Raw genomic sequence first — 16,382 nt, 5'->3', positions numbered from 1 at the left:
CTGTGGCCATTCCCTTCATTAATAAATGTACAACTTTGGGTACCGTTGTGGGGGACGAAGCCGGGGTAACCTTGTCTCTGGCACTGAATCTGGTGTGGTGGCTCAGAAGGGATTGACGAGGATAGGGGATTCCATAGTTAGAGGAGTTGACAAGAGATTCTCTGGATGCGATTAAGACATACAAATGCTATCTTGCCTCCTAGATGCCAGATGTGTTAGATCGAGCTTATGGTATTCTAAAGAGAGAGAGTGAGCAGCCAGAAGTCTTGGTAAATGTTGCCACCAATGACATAGGTAGGAAAAGAGAAGAGGTCCTGAAGAGGGACTTTAGGGAGTTAGGTAATAAGTGGAAAAGCGGGAGCTCCAGAGTAGTAATCTCTGGATTGATGCCTGTGCCACACACCAGTGAGGGTAAAATTGGCAGATGAATGCATGGCTGAGGAACCTGTTCAGTGGGCAGGGTTTCAGATTTCTGGATTATTTGAAGCTCTTCTCAGGATGGTATGACCTGTACAAAGGGATAGGTTACACCTAAACTCAAAGGGGATCAATATCCTGGCGGGCAGGTTTGTAATAACTGTTGGGGTGGGATGAAACTAATTCAGGGGGATGGGAAACTGAATGATAGGGCTGAGGATGGGGCATTTGGTATACAAATAGACGGAGTGTGTAATGAGTCTGTCAGGAAGAGTAGGCAAATAGATATTCAGGCAAAATTGCAGTCAGTGGGGTGGCTGCAGTGTAACAGGAGACAAAATTGAAAAAGGTGACAAATACAGGACTGAAGACGTTAGTTTTGAATGCAAGTAATATACAGAATAAGTTAGATGATCTTGTACCGCAGTAAGAGATTGGCAGGTGTGACTTTGTGGACATCATTGAGTCATAGCTGAGAAAGATCATAGTTGGGACCTTAGCATCCAAGGATACACCTTGTACCAAAAGGACAAGCAGGTAGACAGAGGGGGTAGTGTGGATCTGTTGGTAAAAATTCAAATTAAATCATTAGAAAGAGGCGACATAAGGTCGGAAGGTGTTGAATCATTTTGAAAAAAGCTAAGGAAATGCAGAGGAGATAGGACCCTGATGGGAGTTATACACAGGCCAGGATATGGGCTACAAATTATAGTGGGTGACAGAATGGTGTTTAGAGGGATAATAAATCAGCCATGGTCGAATGGTGGAGCAGACTCAGTGGGCCAAATGGCTTAATTCTGCTCCTATGTCTTATGGTCATATGGTCTTACGTTTTCTCATTTAATTTCACCGCTACAGCTGAGTGCAAATATTTGTTTTGCTGTATTGAAGTCTAGTAATAACTCCATTATACTGCACTGTTCTGTCTTCTGCAGGCAAATCGAAACTTCACCAATATAACCTACTTCCATGTTTTCCTTGGCAAGTACTGAGGAAAGAATAACATTTTGCTGGCCTTTTGAAGTAACCACTAATCATAGGTGTCCATTCAGGCAATTTACCTTATGACTAAACCTTAATCTTCAGGGATTATCCATTCCAGCTTTTGGTTTTCCACAGACTTTTGCAAAGGAACTTGCCTGAATATCTTTGTCATATCTCGATGTGTTACAGAGTTGTAGTTAAAAATTGTTCTGATGTTTAGTAATAAGCAGCAAAGTCTTGTTTATCTGCACACTGCCTTCAAATTAGCAAAGTGTGCAAAAGATGTGTTCAAGATACGGAGGAGTCACATTTGTGGATGACTTGCATTCACTCTACTGAGGAGCTTCCCGTTGACTGCTACTTTTGCTCTGTGTCACGTTTCCACTCTGATCCAGTCAGGCTGTGGTCTCCCACACTGTTACATCGAAGATCAAGGCAAACTTGAGGAACAACGCCTCATCTTTTACCGGGGTACAACGTAGCCAGATGGCTCAATACTGAATTCTACAACTTTGGGTAACTTGATTTCCCCGTCTGTATTAGTCACAGGTTGATGATATGAAACCAGTTAGCTTTTTCCCCACCTTTTTTCTCCCCTCCGGGAGTGGAGGACAAGCCGGATATGATGGGCGTACCTTCCCTTCAGCATTATGCAACTCTTATATTCTTTTTTTATATATTCTTTCACATTTATTCTCCCTTTCTAATGACTGTATTTTGCTCATTGATCAAATACAGTACCTTGTTTCCAACTTATCTCTATGGTTGACTCAGTTTTACCCTTTTAATGCCCCCTTCTCCACTCTCTCTCTCTCTGCAGCTTAACAAGCTTATTTTCTCTTTTTTATATATAAGATTCATTCAGATGATTATATTATGCCAACAATACACTACTATAAAATATTCAGAACTTCATAAACCACACTATTTGCAGTTTTAAATTAAAATACATTAACAATGCCCACAACACACTTGAGCTCCTGAGGGCCCACCCATTCCTGGAAATCTCTTGCTGTACCTGCAGATGTTGCATGCTCCTTATACAGGGTCACCCAGTCGTGGACTTAACCTTGGAGGAGGGGCCAGCAGTCGGATCTGGAACTCTTGACTGCCTGCTGCCTGGACACATGGACGGCCAGCTTGACCAGTCCCAGGAGCAAACCCACCAGGAGATCTGTCAAGCAGCCCACACCGCTCTGCACCAGGTGATCAGGAGTGTGGGGCTGATGTGCAGCCGCAGCTTAAGGAACAGGCCCTTCAAATATCCAAATAGAGGCCGCAACCATACACATGGTAAATGACAGGTGATTGGGATGTAGATGAACCAACTCAAAAAAACAGGACTGTTCTATGCAACACTTTCTACCCCAGGTCCCCGATGTAAAGGGGTAATACTCCTGCATAAAGAGTCCTCCACTACTTCTTTTCTCTTCCTCAGTTCTCATGAAGAGTCAAGAATCTTTCACCTGCAACGTGAACTATGTTTTGCTTTCTGCAGATGTGACTTGACCAGCTCAGTGTTTCCGGCAATTCTGTTTAGATTATGCCAACAAACCTGTTTAGATTATTAACGTATTGTGACTTCAATAAATTTTCTACACACCTCTGGAAATTTTGGTCAGGATTAACCTAACTTTCGTGTCATATTTCCAGTGATCAAGGTAGTCTCTATAAGCTCATCTACTAGAAGGTCTGAATTTGGACTGGTAAAGCAAAGATCATCTAAGTCACAATATCTCAAAGGAGGTCGAATTACTGCCCATTGTCCCCAGGTTTAGACCTTTCATTATTACACAACACCATTACAGAATTCCCTACTCTCCATTTAGTTTGAAGTAAGATTCCAAACTCCAAGTGTAAAGTTGTTTTCACCTCAATCTATCCCAAGTTTGTGATTCTGTTTTGCCTGAAGGAACACACGTGGGTTAATCAGGGTCCAACAGTTAACTGCTCCAAGATGACAATTCATCCACATCTGGTCTGTCTCAGTGTTGTGGGCATCATGAGTGCATACTCACTCTAACACAAGCGTAGAAATACTTGTCCTGGGGTGCAACCATGAGTATTCATTGGTCTGATATCAGAAATGATCATGACAGCTCAGAATATGAGCTCAAAACACATTCATTTGAAGTGCCTGTCATTTGCAATTCTGGTATAATATCCGTCAGACCCACTAATTTAAGGCATATCTGAGTGTGATGTTAAATGATCCTTTGATTATTGAACAACTTGATTGGGGTTTCCTGGTGTAAGCAATATAATTGCCATCACCCTAAAGGTATATTTGGGAAAAATGTACCTTTTTCCTCGTCTTGTGCCTCCCATATTGAAGTTGACTCACTTCACTGCTGTTTACAACAGGGCAGACAAACCGATCTCTGCACATTTCAAATGTGCTGACATGCTTGTTAAGTGAATATTTCAGTTCAACGCAAGGAAATATAGAGCAGGCAAATTATTGTCTGTGCCTCACTGTTGCATTTTGCTCTTTTTCCCAAAAGATGAAATGGTCTAAGTAGGCTAAACTACAGATACTTGTTATATTATTACTGTTGTGGCATTAACCAACCAAATTTCAGGAGTAATATTATTGCAACAGCATCAGACACTTTTTACATTCAAAGTAAAATAAAAATCAATAATCAAATTGATATTTTATCATGAGCTCTCCTTGTGTTACAAATTAAGTAGGTTTAATTTCCAATATTGAACTTGCAATGGCAGTTTCTCAATAAGGAGCCTGGCTTCCTGCCAGGCATGGTTTTACAAGCAAGGGAGAAAAAATATAAAACCAAAACTGAAAATGAAGGTCAGATGTTGTCAGAGAATCAGTTATTGATCCGAAAATTAACTCCGATTTTCTTTCTACAATGCCCTGCCACCCTGAGACAGAGTTTCTCTTTTTATTTAATTTTTCCAGTCTCTGCAGTATTTTGTTTTTTTGTGGGGAGGAAGGATTTTGTAGGATATAAAGGATTTCCACTTCTGACAAGATCAGGAGTCAAGGAGATTCTTTTCCCCTCCCATTGCCTGGAGAAGGGATATTTCAAAATGCTTGATAAAATATTAGAAAAGGGAAGTGGCCCATCTTGGATTTGTGGTTCGCATGGAACAAAACCCTGACAGGAATTATGGGGGTGCCAGGAGCTAAACTAAAACAATGTGTGATTTGCAAGGATGTTACCAGGTTGAAGAGATCATTAAAAATTCATCAAAAGAATGGTGAACTTTTGTCTAAAATAGACTGTGTGCAAAAGAACTTAGAGATTGAAAGTAGGAGACTTGAAACTGTGGGTAAGGAAGAATTGTGAGCTCAGGATAAAAGAATATAAACATAAGCTGGTTGTCAACAGATCAAATAAAAAGCTTTGGAAGAGTTTCTTCAGAGTGCTGCATACATAAAGCTTAATGTCTCATGGTATTGGTTTGATGTTGTCACGTGAACCAAGATACAATGAAAAGCTTGTCTTGCATACTGTTCATACAGATCCAACATTACACAGTGCATTGAGCTAGAAGAAGGTAAAACTATAACTTTCATGAGTCAACTGACTTGAGCCATTGTAATGGGAACAATTGACTTGGCTCAGTGTGTTCCCAGACCAAGTGAGGGAAACGTTCTCAGAGCGCTGGGGTTGACCAGGATCCAGTAATTCCTCGCATGGGGTGCAAATGCTGGATGAAGAAATGATAGGGCTCCAGACATGATTAGCTTGCCAGCAGTTACAAGGGAAGAACATTCCTTGCAGCAAGATAGCGGAGAGCTGCTCACACTCAGGAGAATATGATCCAGTTAAACAATTGCCTGCAGCTGGAGAAAGATGAAAATTCAATTGAAAACAAAACCCTTTAAAGATAAGGAGCAATGGCAGCTGGTGAGACAAAGAGCAAGCATGCTCTCCACCAGTACACTTTACAGACTGCGTTCTGGCTGCAAGTTAAAAAGAGTTCACATTAATGCAATAGATGGATAAGATTAGGAAAGTGGGCGAATTAGTACAACATACGTTTCACTGTTACTTTATTATTCAGTGTGTTGAAAGCTTGATCATTCGGTTAGCAGGATGGTTAGATGGTTTAAAGAATTTGGTGAGCCAGCGTGTGTGTCTTTGGCACAGCTTTCAGCTGACATATGCAATACCTGTATGTGTCTCTATCCAGATATATACCAAGTCGCTTGATTAAGGATTGTGACAGATTGCTCACGGTTGTAGCAATCTCTCCTTGACGGAGTCTGAACATTGTGAAGCTTAGTCTAATCCTTTGTTAGGGCTACCATTTCCAAAATATATTCCAAGACAGTGCTTCCAGCTGTTCAGTCTTGCCACAGGGACAACTTTAATTAGAGTTTGTTTTGGATGGAAATGATTCCAGTTGGCACAGGTTTTGACAAAATAGTCTTTAATTGTGTTTTGATCTTTCCTAGCTCCTTCACTGGTCACTGTGATTAAGAAGGACTGGTCATCGCGAAACACCATTGCTCTGTCTTGGCAGGAACCAGAGCATCCTAATGGGATCATATTAGACTACGAGGTCAAGTTCTATGAGAAGGTGGGGAAGTGAATAAAGCACGGAATGTTCAGCAATTGTACAAAGAAACCCACTTAGTGTAGGAAATTATCTCTCAACACTTCAATGAGCAGTCCTTCTTTCTTCTATTCCTGTGATTAATTTGTCTCATGTGTACTTTAGCACTGGAGCTTTGGTTCTGATCATTTTCAGTCAGAATGCTTTGTTTCAAAATGTTTGGTTTGATTTGATATAATGTACTTCAACACATCAAATGTGGGCGTTGAGAACAGGGATTTAGTGGGAAAGAAAAGAACTGGCCCCACTTCTAATCTCAGAGAACCGGTCTCAAAGGGGAAGGATTTCCTTTGAAAGCCATCTGCAACCAAATCATAAATGTTTACTTTGGAAATGCCAGTTCTATTATGCTGACAAAAGAGCACAAAGAAAATTATCCTACAATATCTCAGTCAATCCAATTGCCCTTATTTTACTGCTCCTGTGGTCTTCCTCTCATAGAGTACACAAAATAGATTGCTTCCCTTTTAATTTACACAGGTTATGTCTTGTTTTAAGGATTCAGTAGCAAGCTTCTGATCTCAAGGGTAGCATTTTACCATGGAATTTATAAGCAGGAATGTAATTAGAAGTTAATAACTTTGCTTGCAGATCTGCAACTAATAATGTCATGCAAATACAAAGGGATAACCTGTAATTACAAGAACTACAATTAAACAATGTATGGTGTAAAAGTTAATCAGTCACCATAACTAAACACTCCACAGAAGCCACATGACACCATGATTGTGCTTTTCTTTCTATCACCCCCACAGCAGTCTATCCCCTGTCACTCTTCTGCTTGGCTCTCTTGTGCATGGTCTGACAATGTCTGCTTTGGCTGACAACCGTCTCTTTTTTTCCTGACTGAGCTGCTCTTTATTATCTTGTGAAGATGCCAATATTCAGTCATTGTGTACCCTTGGTGCTTACTGCAAGGCTGCAGCCAGATTCACACTTATCAATTCCCTCTAACTGAGTGTGTAACCACCAGCTAATGCCCAATGGTTTCTGTACAATAAATTTGAATAATGTCCAGTCTCACTGCTTTCATCGAGGAGGCATTATCATTAAGGGTGATTCTGGATATTGCATATCCACAATAATCAGATAGCAATTTTACCGGACATATAAAATAGCATAAATAGAAATGACTTAAGGTGAACATTAACATTTTTTTTCTTCTTCAAAGTGCAGATAAATCATTTTAATGTTTATCGATGCGCTTTTATTTTAAAATTGCAAATGGCTTGGTTTCTTGGAATCTTTATTACCCAAGAATAAAATAAACTATAGATTCATAGAGGCGCTGCAGTGTGGGAGGGGCTTATTTGTCCCACAGAGTTTTGCCGGTGATCTAGTCAGCCCCATTTATCAGCTCTTATAACCATATAACCATATAACAATTACAGCACGGAAACTTGCCATCTCGGCCCTTCTAGTCAATGCCGATGCTTACACTCACCTAGTCCCACTGGCCCGCACTCAGCCCATAACCCCCCATTCCTTTCCTGACTATATACCTATCCAATTTTACTTTAAATGACAATACCGAACCTGCCTCTACCACTTCTACTGGTAGCTCGTTCCACACAGCTACCACTCTCTGAGTAAAGAAATTCCCCCTCGTGTTACCCTTAAACGTTTGCCCCCCTAACTCTCAACTCATGGCCTCTTGTTTGAATCTCCCCTACTCTCAATGGAAAAAGCCTATCCATGTCAACTCTATCTATCCCCCTCATTATTTTAAATACCTCTATCAAGTCCCCCCTCAACCTTCTACACTCCAAAGAATAAAGCCCTAACTTGTTCAACCTTTCCCTGTAACTTAGGTGCTGAAACCCAGGTTTCATTTACATTCGTTTTCATTTACCCAGATTTACATTCTAGTAAATCTTCTCTGTACTCTCTCTATTTTGTTGATATCTTTCCTATAATTCGGTGACCAGAACTGTACACAATACTCCAAATTCGGCCTTACCAATGCCAAAGCTCTTTCCCCAGAGCTTTAGATTTCTTCTCCTGTGAGCATTCATACAGCTCCCTTTTAAAGGCTGCAATTAAATCTGCTTCCACTGTCCTTTTAGGTAGCGAGCTCCAGATCATGGCTATTCTCTGTAAAAGTTTTTCATCATGTCCTCCCAATTCTATAGCTAAGCACCTGACATCTCTACTCTCTGGTCATTACTCTTCTATCAAAGGGAATGTTTTGCTTCATTAACGTTGTGTTGATCTATCATTATTTTGAATGCCATCAGATGACAACTTAGTCTTCTCATCTGTAAGGAGAACATTTCAATAAATCAGTTTTACACCCTTTCTAGAGTTTTCATATCCATCTTTGGTGAGCAGAATTTGAAGTAGTATTTTAGATTCAACCGAACCAGTAATTTGGGACGTTGAACATAATGTCCTAAATTCCATATTCTGTTCCTCTGATTTTAAAATACATAATCTAGAGGTTTATTTGGTGTAAAGTCAACTCCAAGACCAGGGCCTGAAAATTTCTTTGATACCCCAACCTTTACACAGAGTCAGATCCCTTCAGAGTTGAATTGGTTTGCTAGTCTGTGTAGTACAATCATTCAGTAAGAAATAGGACCTGCTTCCCCTGTTTCTGTAGTGTGTCAGCTAAGTTCATTTGTTGTTATGTGTCTTGTCGTATGACGTGATTGTTCTTGGCAGATTTTTCTATAGAAATGGTTTGCCATTGCCTGCTTCTGGGCAGTGTTTTTACAGGACAGGCAATCCTAGCCATTATCAATACTCTACAGAGATTGGCTGCCTGGCGTCAGTGGTCGCATAACCAGGATTTATGATATGTACCAGCTGCTCACACCACCACCTTCCACCTGCTCCCATAGCTTCACGTGACCCTGACTGGGGATGAAGCAGGTGCCACGCCTTGCCCGAGAGTGACCTGCAGGCTAGAGGAGGGAAGGAACACTTTACACCTCCTTTGATAGAGACGTATCTCCATGTGCCACCATTCAGGCCATCATACCATATCTCCCAGTAAAGGATCTTAGTGGATTTACTTATAATAACAGACCTGACCTGATTTGACTAAGTACGTAGACTTATAATTATTTTAATACGGGATTTGACCCAACAAGAAGAGCTGGGACCCATTGGACTTGGGTCAGGCACAGGATTCCTATGGCTTTTAAGTCACATTCTCAACCAGTTGTGCCACCTTGGAAGTTTATTGCACATTTACAGTCCGGTTTCTCTGATTTTCCACCCCATCGAGTTGCACTTTTTTTTTCTTTTGTATTGCCTTTTACTGCTCTTTCATTCAAATAGATTTACACTGTAATTCTTTGTGTTAAATTTTATCTGCTCTGCGTTCACTCCTTCTTCTAATCTGCCCTCTTGCGGCTCACTCCTCTCAACAATTCTGTGTTATATCAAAGTGGCTTTGTACACCTAAGTCAATGCCACCTAGATCAAACAGCCCATGCAGAAACAGAGAAACTATTCTATACCAGTCTTAAATTATAAAGAAATCGGAAAACCAATCTATTTGAAGGACAAAAAGAAGAGACTATAAAATGATGTATACTTCAACACAACAACACACATAAAATGCTGGTGGAACACAGCAGGCCAGGCAGCATCTATAGGGAGAAGCGCTGTCGACGTTTCGGGCCGAGACCCTTCATCAGGACTAACTGAAAGGAAAGATAGTAAGAGATTTGAAAGTAGTGGGGGGAGGGGGAAATGCAAAATGATAGGAGAAGACCGGAGGGGGTGGGATGAAGCTAAGAGCTGGAAAGGTGATTAGTGAAAGTGATACAGAGCTGGAGAAGGGAAAGGATCATGGGACGGGAGGCTTCAGGAGAAAGAAAGGGGGGGGGGGGAACACCAGAGGGAGATGGAGAACAGGCAAACAACTAAATATGTCAGGGATGGGGTAAGAAGGGGAGGAGGGGCATTAACAGAAGTTAGAGAAGTCAATGTTCATGCTATCAGGTTGGAGGCTACCCAGCCGGTATATAAGGTATTGTTCCTCCAACCTGAGTGTGGATTCATTTTGACAGTAGAGGAGGCCATGGATAGACATATCAGAATGGGAATGGGACGTAAAATTAAAATGTGTGGCCACTGGAAGATCCTGCTTTCTCTGGCAGACAGTGCATAGGTGTTCAGCGAAACGGTCTCCCAGTCTGTGTCGGGTCTCACCAATATATAAAAGGCCACACCGGGAGCACCGGACGCAGTATACCACACCAGCCGACTCACAAGTGATGTGTCGCCTCACCTGGAAGGACTGTCTGGGGCCCTGAATGGTGGTGAGGGAGGAAGTGTAAGGGCAGGTGTAGCACTTGTTCTGTTTACAAGGATAAGTGCCAGGAGGGAGATCGGTGGGAAGGGATGGGGGGGGGGGGGGGGGGGGGAACGAGTGGACAAGGGAGTCACGTAGGGAGCGATCCCTGCGAAAAGCAGAAAGGGGGAGAGGGAAAGATGTGCTTGGTAGTGGGATCCCGTTGGAGGTGGCGGAAGTTACGGAGAATTATACGTTGGACCTGGAGGCTGGTGGGGTGGTAGGTAAGGACAAGGGGAACCCTATCCCGAGTGGGGTGAGGGCAGATGTGTGGGAAATGGGAGAGATGCGTTTGAGAGCAGAGTTGATGGTGGATGAAGGGAAGCCCCTTTGTTTAAAAAAGTAAGACATCTCCTTCATCCTGGAATGAAAAGCCTCATCCTGAGAGCAGATGCGGCGGAGACGGAGGAATTCTCCCTACGCGACTCTCTTGCCCACTTGCCCCCCCCCCATCCCTTCTCACCGATCTCCCTCCTGGCACTTATCCTTGTAAACGGAACAAGTGCTACACCTGCCCTTACACTTCCTCCCTCACCACCATTCAGGGCCCCAGACAGTCCTTCCGTGTGAGGCGACACTTCACCTGTGAGTCGGCTGGTGTGGTATACTGCGTCCAGTGCTCCCGGTGTGGCCTTTTATATATTGGTGAGACCCAACGCAGACTGGGAGACCGTTTCGCTGAACACCTACGCTCGGTCCGCCAGAAAAGCAGGATCTCCCAGTGGCCACACATTTTAATTCCACGTCCCATTCCCATTCTGATATGTCTATCCATGGCCTCCTCTACTGTCGAAATGAATCCAAACTCAGGTTGGAGGAACAACACCTTATATACCGGCTGGGTAGCCTCCAACCTGATGGCATAAACATTGACTTCTCTAACTTCCGTTAATGCCCCTCCTCCCCTTCTTACCGCATCCCTGACATATTTAGTTGTTTGCCTGTTCTCCATCTCCCTCTGGTGTTCCCCCCCCACTTTCTTTCTCCTGAGGCCTCCTGTCCCATGATCCTTTCCCTTCTCCAGCTCTGTATCACTTTCGCCAATCACCTTTCCAGCTCTTAGCTTCATCCCACCCCCTCTGGTCTTCTCCTATCATTTTACATTTCCCCCTCCCCCCACTACTTTCAAATCTCTTACTATCTTTCCTTTCGGTTAGTCCTGATGAAGGGTCTCGGCCCGAAACGTTGACAGCGCTTCTCCCTATAGATGCTGCCTGGCCTGCTGTGTTCCACCAGCATTTTGTGTGTGTTGTTGTTTGAATTTCCAGCATCTGCAGATTTCCTTGTGTTTATATTTCAACACCCTGAGTAGTGAGGTCAAGAACTAGACGTCATTATTATGCAATTTATAAAGAACGTTATAAACATAAACACTTTGAATGCCCCTCTTATCTTTATCCTGGTTCCCTGCATGCTCCCTCCCCACAAGAACAAATATAATGGGAAGGATCCAAGCACAAGATTTAGGATCACTCCATATCGCTGCCTACTCTCCCTGGATGATTCCATTTATGGAAATGAAATTGGGAAGCAATTCTTGGATGATCCAGGACAACTTCGGAGCAGAGGCAATGCCAGTCATGAAAGGCAAAACATGCTGATTAATTAACTGCATCTCTTCTCCAGCAGAATTATTCAGTGATTATTACAACTATATGTGTTTATAAAATTATTGTCTCCTAGAAGGACCAACTAAGGAACCTAAGGCCTCTTGTGAAAATGACAGGAAATTCCAAATTAATTGCTTGTGTTCATTAAAAACTAATAAACACTCAACATTATTTCAAAATCTGAGGAATCTAATTAAGTTTATACATACTTGGTCTTATGTTTAATTGTGTTGGGGGCCCCAGTGCATTCCCTTAAGATCAGATCTGAGTGTTTGTTATTTCTAGAATCTAAAGTGGGCTGCTACCATCTAAAGTTACAAATTGCAATCCACAGAAGCTGCAAATTAGTCTGTTTATGTTATATTCTAACAGTGACAATTGCTGATGTATACCGCAAAGCATGGCGGATAGCATATGGAAGCTATCTCTTGCTACAGTTGAAAAACAGAATGATGACTGCACTGAACAGAGAGCTTCCAAATATGTTAAACAAAAAAAAAGCAAAATGTTTCATTTATAACGAAGATGGTGATGACTTTAAAGTATGAAATCCTTTGCTGCCGCTAAATTACTGAAATACAATCAGATGTTAAAGTTATAAGATGTCAGAGCTTAATTGGACTATTCAGCCCTTCAATTCTGCTCTGCTATTTGATCATGGCTGATTTTTAAAAAAAATCTCTTTCTCCTGCCTTAAGGTGATTAGACCGTTACCTGAAATCCCCTTTCCTCATGAGTCTTTGCCTTAAATACATCCAATGAATTGGCCTCCACAGCCCAATTTGGCAACAAATTCCACAGATTGTTATGGTTTTATGATTAAACCCATTTTAAAAATTCTTCCAGAATTCTGAGTAATTAATCCTTCTCCCCCTCCGCTTCCCCCATTCTGTCACTCACCCAAACAGTAGGGCAACTTACAATGACTAATTAACATACCAAGCAATATGCATGTCCTTGGAATGCAGGGCGAAACTGGCGCTCCTGGAGTTAGCTCAAGCAGTCATTGGAAGAAAACACGAGCTCCACACACCTGAGGTCAGAATCCAGCCTGGGCCCGTGACAGTGGCAGCAGCTCTTTCTAACCTCCATTTGCCCAGAATGCTAGGAAAAACTCTCTCTTCTGTGCGCAAAGTGTTGGAGTCTTTTTGACATATCCAAATGGACAAATATTGTAGGGTACCTTTCCTGTCTGTGCAAGACTCCATCTGCAATCCTCTGACATCTGGATGTGCTCAGACCTTAGAAATGACATGAATAGAACTTTATCCTCAGCATACTTATGAATCATCATAGTTTCTGTTGGTTCATTTTAGAAATATTTTAGATGAATTCTTTCTGGAAGTTTCATGCAGGGATAGTTTACAGTTCATTTAGAGTGAAGAATACCAGACGTTAGGAATGGGATATTGTTTTGGCTAAGCATGTGATTCAGATAAGGCTCCAGCTAACAAGAAATAACTGCAGAAAAATGTCAAAGCTACCAGCCATAACATACATCATGGACGCATGCTCTTCACAGACACCATGTCTGTTTCGACCATCAAGCACCCATTTGCACTAATCCTACTTTTCTCCCATTTCTTATTCTCCACACACCTTTCAGCTGTTCCCAAATTCCTTGGCTCACCTACCACACAAAGGGGAACTTTACAGAATGCAGTTGACCTGCCAACCTGCAATTTTTTGTGGGATGCGGGAAGAGACTGGAGGACTCAGAAGAAGCCCACACAATCATTGAGAGAATGTGCAGACTCCACTTCGGAACTCAGATCTGAACGTGGGTCACTGAGATACCAGCTTTGCCAGTCCAGTGACAAGTAGATAAGTGATTCCTAGTTAAATATCTAGTGACTTTCTGGAATCTGTCACTTATTGTTAACTGGGAGACTCCTCTGTCAACATTCAAAAGTTTGTTTAAAATCACATAGAATCACGAAGTTAGCACAAAGAGTAAAAATCACTGACTCAACCTGTGCATGCTAATATTGCTTGGTTCTATCAAAGGAAACAACATCAAGTATTTATTCATGCCATTCATATTTTCAGGACCTCCCTAAGCACTTTTATTTTTAGATCATAGGCACTGTTGCAGAAATCTCCCCTGTTCCAATCTACGTAGTTTTATTTAGGTCACTTCACTTATCTTACTAAAGAAGACATTTAACATCCTTAAACTTTTCTTCAAAAATCAGACTAGACATTTTAATTACCTTAATATTTTACCTTTAATCAACAAATGAGTAATGATTATTTTTGTGAAAGAATGATTGGAAATGGCATTCAGAAATCCAAGAACCCCAAAAGAGTATTTCAGCATCTCAACGTTCTTCCCACATCCTCCATGGCACTTAGGACTTGCTCTATTCTCACTGCTGCCATCAGGAAGAAGGTATAGGAGCCTCAGGACTCACAACACCAGGTTCAAGAACAGTTATGATCCCTAATCCATCAGGGTCTTGAACCAAAGAGGATAACTTCACTCAACTTCACTTGCCCCATCATTGAGATGTTCCGACAACTTATGACTGAATTTCAGAGACTCTTTATCTCATGTTCTTGATATTTATTGCTAACTTATTTATTTTTTCATTTTGTATTTGCACAGTTTGATGTTTTTTACACACTGGTTGAAAGTTGGTGCGGTCTTTCACTGATTCTATTGTTATTGCATTATGGATTTATTGAGTATGCCCACAAGAAAATTAATCTCAAGGTTGTGTATAGTATCTTATACTGCATGTATCTTGATAATAAATTTATTCTGAACTTTCAACTAACCTCCAAACAATGCTTCAACTATTTCATTTTTTAGACTTTTCTGACTATTAGTGAAATTTTCCCAAGAAGAGGAAAAGATATTCAAGTGCTCAGCTCCTCTAATATCGAATGAAATGCTTCTCGATGACACTAAGTGTAGAAGAGTAACGCCTAGCTGTAATGGATCACATTGTTAAATAGTCCAGCTGAATGTTTCTCTAAACTATCTCCCTGTCCGACAACCACCACCCTTTACACCTCTCACTCAATCTCTCAGTTCCGTATGTCGGACCTCTCCTACTCTCATAACAACATCGTTGAACAAGCCTTTGGTCATCCATCCTAGTAGCACTCTTAGCACACTTAGGGCAAATATAATGCTAGCATATTTTTAAAAAATATTTTACATTTAAAACTGATCGATGAGATAGCGAGAAAGTTTCCATTTAAAATTAAAGGCTGTATGGTTAAAGTAAAGGGTTGTACGTTTGGAGGGGATTTGAGAAGGAATTTTTCACCAAAAAGGTGATTGAAATTAGGAGGTACTGCCTAATGGGGTGGCGGAAACAAAATTCTCTCAAGATTTAAATATTCTGATAAGCACATGAATATAGAAGGCAACGGGCTCAAAATGGGGTGAGTTTTGATGGGTACTTGACAATCAGTGTAGTTGAGTTGGTACAAGGGTCTGCTTCTGGGCTGTGACATATGGTACAAGTCTGCTTGGGCATGGGGCTCCCAAACTTGTACTCAGAGTCCAGAGGTCCATCTCTCCAGGAGCAGTAAGTGGAACAAAATCCAAATTCTAATAGCAGCAACTATATCATCATGGGCAAAATTTTGTCCCGACCAAAAATGAGATGTAAAGTCTGGGCCATAAATGAATTATGTGCTTCTTGTATGTTTATTTTAAAGCAGGAACAGGAGACCAGTTACACGATCATGAGGACAAAGGGCACCAATGTCACTATCAATGGGCTGAAACCTGATACAATCTACCTGTTCCAAGTCAGGGCCCGGACAGCAGCTGGTTACGGGACAAGCAGCCGCAAGTTTGAATTTGAGACTAGTCCTGACTGTGAGTGAAAATCATGTTTCTTTCACTGAAATGAATGAGAAACCAAGAGAGAGAGAGGGGGAAAGGGGGAGAGGGAGGGAGGAAGAGACAAAAGGAGGGAGGGGGAAGGTGGGGGAGAGAGAGCGGAAGAGGGAAAAAGTAAGTGGGAGAGAGAGAAAGAGATGAAGAGAGAGGGAGGAAGGTATGGGAAAGAGAGATGGAAGGAGAAAGCGTGAAAGAGGGAGGGAGGGAGACTGAGAGAGAACGTGAGAGGGAGAGGAGGAGGGAGTTAAGGAGAAAAGGATGGAGAGAGGGAGAAAGGGAGGGAGAGAAAGACTCTTCTGTGTTTTTTGTAGTAACTACAAATTTGTATTGTTTATGATCTGCTTAAATTCAATCTCAAACACAATACTTTAATTCCTTTTTGTTTCAGCATTCTCCATTGCTGGTGAGAACAGTCAGGTGGTTATGATTGCCATATCAGCAGCTGTAGCCATTGTTCTCCTCACAGTGGTGATGTACATCATAATTGGGAGGTCAGTTCTATATATTCTACATTAAAACCATCATATAACTTTTTACCATATTGGTAATAAGTAATACTCCTCATCTTAGAGAATTTCCTTTGTGATTAAAGGAACACAATTCTTTTTAGAAT

General features: G+C 41.6%; 1 protein-coding gene across 3 annotated transcripts in view; it reads left to right on the top strand.

The window, feature by feature from the left end:
* epha3 (eph receptor A3) overlaps positions 1 to 16,382 on the top strand; it is a 272,018-nt gene that overhangs the window by 200,488 nt on the left and 55,148 nt on the right. For 2 of the 3 annotated variants that reach the window (XM_073045102.1, XM_073045100.1), the window contains exons 6-8: positions 5,831 to 5,955; positions 15,583 to 15,745; positions 16,158 to 16,260. In XM_073045102.1, the coding sequence (XP_072901203.1) occupies positions 5,831 to 5,955; positions 15,583 to 15,745; positions 16,158 to 16,260 (391 nt within the window). The remainder of the gene's footprint in view (positions 1 to 5,830; positions 5,956 to 15,582; positions 15,746 to 16,157; positions 16,261 to 16,382) is intronic. The other variant, XM_073045101.1, reaches the window with a different exon arrangement.

This window comes from Hemitrygon akajei, chromosome 5, assembly GCF_048418815.1.
Source record: "Hemitrygon akajei chromosome 5, sHemAka1.3, whole genome shotgun sequence".
Lineage (NCBI taxonomy): Eukaryota > Metazoa > Chordata > Chondrichthyes > Myliobatiformes > Dasyatidae > Hemitrygon > Hemitrygon akajei.
Note: the sequence above shows the minus strand (reverse complement) of the source record. Positions and strands in the feature narration are given on the sequence as shown.